Source organism: Pteropus vampyrus, unplaced genomic scaffold (assembly GCF_000151845.1).
Source record: "Pteropus vampyrus isolate Shadow unplaced genomic scaffold, Pvam_2.0 Scaffold51, whole genome shotgun sequence".
Lineage (NCBI taxonomy): Eukaryota > Metazoa > Chordata > Mammalia > Chiroptera > Pteropodidae > Pteropus > Pteropus vampyrus.
The window spans coordinates 809,471-814,438 of NW_011888832.1; the positions used below are offsets into that span (position 1 = coordinate 809,471).

General features: G+C 48.3%; 1 protein-coding gene across 1 annotated transcript in view; it reads right to left on the bottom strand.

Moving 5' to 3' along the window:
- NUP93 (nucleoporin 93) overlaps positions 1 to 4,968 on the bottom strand; it is an 88,633-nt gene that overhangs the window by 16,920 nt on the left and 66,745 nt on the right. Inside the window, exons 6-8 of the mRNA XM_011360127.2 lie at positions 4,127 to 4,201; positions 2,018 to 2,107; positions 402 to 541 (exon numbers count right to left, since the gene is read on the bottom strand). Of these exons, the coding sequence (XP_011358429.1) occupies positions 402 to 541; positions 2,018 to 2,107; positions 4,127 to 4,201 (305 nt within the window). The remainder of the gene's footprint in view (positions 1 to 401; positions 542 to 2,017; positions 2,108 to 4,126; positions 4,202 to 4,968) is intronic.

A 4,968-nucleotide genomic window follows, 5' to 3' on the forward strand; every position in this document is an offset into this window, starting at 1 on the left:
ACATAAAGGATCAAGGGGCCTTCCTGAGGTTGGAGGAGGCAACACGGCTGGTGTGAAAAGGGGAACACTGAAAGAAAAGCGGAGCCTGAGGAGTGCTGGCCAAACCCACGAGGGCAGGGTCCTGACCTAAGGCACTGTGGCCCAACAATCACGTCCCCATACTGAGGGGCAGAGAGCAGAGGAAAAAGTCCAACAGTGTTCCCACTTACCGTGACTCCACATCGCTGCAGACCCAGTCCTGTTAGAGAAGTGCTTCTGAAAACAGGACTGCACCTTTCAGACTTGCTCGACCAGTTTAAAATGTACCAGCTACAGAGCACTTAGCGTGACGACTAAGAACACGAGAAATGGCTGACTTCAGGGCACCGCAAGCCAGCCCCACGGCGCTACTGCCGCCTTACCTCTGCTCGAGGTACCCCAAGGCCTGCCTGACAAACTCCATGCGCACGTCCACGCTGCTGCGGCTCTTCAGGGCGTCCGTCGCCGGTGCCAACAACACATCTGTCATTTGTTTTACCATGGTCCACATGTCAGAGATGTTCTGCACATAAATGAGATGACATGTGACAACGCTGTGTGGCTCTTCATGGCACTCCGATCGCAAAGGCAGGCAGGTTGTGGCGGGAAGAGGTTAATGCCTCCTGCCTGAGCCCTCCAGCTTACACCCAGTACAGAAGGCAGTCCTCTGTCCTGCCAGCCACCAGGCTCCCATCTTCCCACAAGCACCCCCTGTCCCGAGCTACTTTTCAGATCAATTACTATTCTAGGTCTGACATAACCACCCACATAATTAAGACCACATAAAAGTAACAAGAACACTGAATCTCAGTGGGTTATCCCTTAAGAGAGAGTGAATACATTTCTAATTGTCCAACGCTCTAGGAGCTTAAACTCGAGTAGCTGCATTTCAGTCCTTACAAGGTCATATGAGTTTTTTAAGGCTTAAAATAAGAGTTTAACCTAAATGATACAGGTTTTGTCCATCAGAGACTCTCCAGGGGCCACTGCTCTTAGCCATTTTGGGAGTGTCACAACCCCTATTTCTTCCTACTCACTACCTTCAAAAGACGTCTCCCGTGACAGCCTCCCAGGACAAGAGACGGGCTTCTCTCCTTTGTTACCAGCACACAGCTGGGACTCCCTCCCCCCAGAATCCTCCTGGCTGTAAACCTCTCCTTAAAGACATGCTTCTGGAATCTGGGCAATATCCTTGGAAGACAGCAATGATGGCAGAAAAGCAGGTTTACAATTTTTCCAAAGGAAAAGAGAAAATTCTGATTTTACTGTCTCAAAAATTAAAACTGTAGAAACTCCACCTAAATGTGACTCCTTCTAGGTAGTGAAATGGTAGGTGAATTCTTATTTTCTTTAGATCTGTTTGTATTGCCTCATATTTTACTGTTTTAAAAAAGTTGGATGCATTTTTGAAGACAAAAAAAATCTGTATATAAGTGCTTGCTTCCATTATATCCTTCCCTCCCTTCCCTTTTCCTCCTGGCCAGCCACCTACCTACCAATCCCTCCATCCATTCCCCCACCCCCCAGGGTGGGGTGAGAGGGAATAGGCCAAGGATAAGAACTGAGAGACAGGAATAAAGATGGGGAGTCAGAGAGGAACGGAACCAGTGGCATATAAAGAATGCTCATAAAGATCCCACCTGAGTCAAGTTCAAGGGGCTCACCAGGGTGAAGAGCCCATCAGTCTGCCTAAGGCGGGAATCTGGTGAGGGAAGAGTGGGAGGAGCCTGACAGGACTTCAAAGCAAATATAGCTCAAGAATTGTCCTGACCATTAATTGATCCTGGCTGAGTCTCCTAAACATGCATTAAAAATACATATATAGCATCATCATCAAAAAACCACCCCCAAATTATTTACAATACTACTCTGAAAAACGGTTAACGTTTTATTCCGTGGAATAGTGTCTCTTCAGCACATTTCTGCCAAGTCAGCAGGCTGCTAATCCCATCTGAACATGGGACCCCACGTTTCCGCCGGGGTTAGCTCCGGGCGCTACCTTATCGTCCAGCTCTGCGACGGAAGCACAGAGGTCCACGAGGTTAGGCTGCAGGTGCCCGTTCACAATCTTCTCATTATAGATATAAATCTGAAATAATGAAAAGCAAAGTGAGTGGCACAATTTCTATTTTCATGTCTTTTTAAAATCTCTTGCAACAGTTCTGAAGCCAGCTTCTGCCCAGTGGTCGGCAAAGCTTCAGCCAACCTTTCCTTCCTCCTGAGAGTGGCTGAGCTATCCACGCTTCGGGGAGGGCAAGGCCACTGGCCAGTGTCCCAGTTCCATATTTGAGCTTTGGGCAGCAGCGTGGACCCCAGAGCTAACCGCTACCCCAGCCTTCCTGACACCTGAGGACTGGGAGCAGGGTAGTCCCGGGGGAGGAGTGCCATAGGCCATTCTGTACCTTCCTCGCGCAGATTCTCAGTCTCGGTGAGCAAGGGCCAAAGGGGAAGTTGGGACAGTAGAAGGACTCCCCCTGCCGCTCCCTAAAACCCCGAGGCAAAGTTTGGTGATCTTGACGGCTAAGGACCAAAGGGCCGCAAGCCCAGGGCTTGTGGGCTGAGGAAGGAGTGTCGGGTGGCGGCCCTGCCAGCGCACTCACTGAGTCGCTGGAGTACCCGTTACTCTGGGAAAGGATCCCTGTTCCTCTCAAGAAAAAGGGACTACGTGAGTTTAAGGTATGGAAAAACCACCACGACTCTGAATTTTATTTTAAAAGAACTAAATGATGGTAAAAACCAGTAAGTTCTGCTCTTTGCACCTTAAGTCCGTGCTCTACCAGGACTGAACAAGGTACTGATGTCAGACAGACCAGGACCCCGCCGAACCTGACTTCCCTCTGCTGTGAGTGGGGGATGCCATCACGCAGGCTCCAAGAGCACAGTAAGATTCAGCTAAATGGTTTCTTAACTATAAGGCGCTGTTCAGTCACTCGATGAGCATTCGCGAGGGGCCTTCCCTTTGCAAGACACTGAGCTCAACCTGGGATACAAAGGTCCACTCTGCGCTGGCGGGGACAGCCATGTACACAGCTACATGACATCATGGTACCCTGAGTGCTAATCTGAAAATGTTAGTTTTATGACGCTTTAGTCTTCACAGATTCAGAAGATAGTTTCTTCAGAAGCTTATAATCTCATTAGGCCTGAACTGGTGGTGGCTGTAGCGAAGGAAGGAGTCAGCCTTACGATGAAGGGAAAATTTAAAAGAGGAAGATGTAGTCGGGGGGCGGTGGGAGGCGGGGGCAGATCTCAAAATTGGAGCCAAAAATAAAAGTAGGCCCAGGAGGAAAACACGAGGGACTTGGAAGGAGGGGGACTCGTGCGCAGGAAGCTGCTGCGGCTGGCTTCCACCGCCTGGAGAGAAGTGGCAACGGTACACTTAAGGATAGTGACTTAAAAAAAGAAAATTTAGAAAATTCTCCTTAACAAGAGGTGCAGGTGGAATGGGAGCACGCCACCCTCAAGAAACGAGACTGTTTTCCCTTCTTGAAACTGTGCAGGAAAGCAGCAAATTAGAATAAAACACACAAGTGGCCAGCATTGCTTTATTCAAAGTCAGTTCCAGGTACGAACTGTCCTCAGGGCAGTTTCAGTCCAGTGAGTCCCTGAGCTTTACAGCGCGTCGATGGACACCATACGACTGCACGGCCAGATGCACAACTGGCCACATAGAGGCGCGTGCCCTGTGCTCACCAAGGCATCAAAGCATTCGGAAAATTTCTCAACAACGAGGGGTGAAGAAGGACTTCTGGCAAGACTGTCAGCCTACCAGGCAATGCGGTTAATACAGAACTCCGTTTGCGCAACGGTGCAGCCACGCAGGCTCCACTGTGCACGGGCTACTGCCAAATGCAAATGAGACCCTCAGTCAGTATAGAGGGCAGATTTCAATTTCCCTAAATCAAATGTGAGTCATTCTATTAGCCAATTTGATGGAATTCTCCAGTGACCCCGATGGTAAAACATTAGCCAGTCCTCTGAATGAAAACCCAGCCTGCTCTTAGGGTCTGACTTTCACATGAAGGTGATGTGCCTTTGTTTTCTTTTACTCCCCAGACGGCTCAAAAAGGATCTGCCTGGATCTGATCCTCCTGGAGAGCACGCTCACCTGCCGGGCGTATGCCATCTCGATGCTATCCAGAGAGCTTCGACCGGGGGGTCCCACATCACTCAGGTAACTTGGCTACAGACGAAGACACAATCAGAACCGGTTAAAAACAGCGTTCGGTCATGTAAAGAAAGAAACGTATAAATATATGCTTGTCTTTAACAAAACTGTGAGGAATCAGTTTCCTCACACCGCATCATCCCTCTCCATGGCTTCACACCGGTGAGGCTTCGTTTTCATGTGTGGGCCTCCTGTTTCCATCGATCATATCAGACAGCTGAGAGGACAGACTTTATAGGGTCACAGTACTGGATTAAGACATTTCCAGTCTAGAGTCCACACTAAGACAACAGCTGTTGACTAATTTTCTGCATCTGAATATATGAAGCCAGTCTAAGCTGGACATTCATTCATTCGGCAAACATTTGCTAGGGAGCTGCCGGCCTGCCTTGTGCGTAGGTAGCTGTGTGCATATCCATCCCCACAGGGATGGCAGGCCAACCCACAGAGCCCATATCCAAAGAGCACGGTCTGATGGGGAGAGTCAGACACGACGGTATGGAAACATTTATTAATCTCCTTTTAGAAAGACTAAAATTAACTTTTAGCTAAGCTTATTTCCTACTGGATCAAAATTAAGTAGATCCTATAGATATATTCTTAAATTTCCAATACATGTGTTGGTACTGTACTGTAGCAGAGATCGAATTCTTTAAGCTTCTCTCATTAAAAAACCAAAAGACTAACATTCTTTTCTCTAAAATCCAAAACAAAGCAGTGTAAAGTAGAATTCCTGGGAAACCGATGGAAGGTAGCAGCAAAATGTCCTAGCACTACCATAG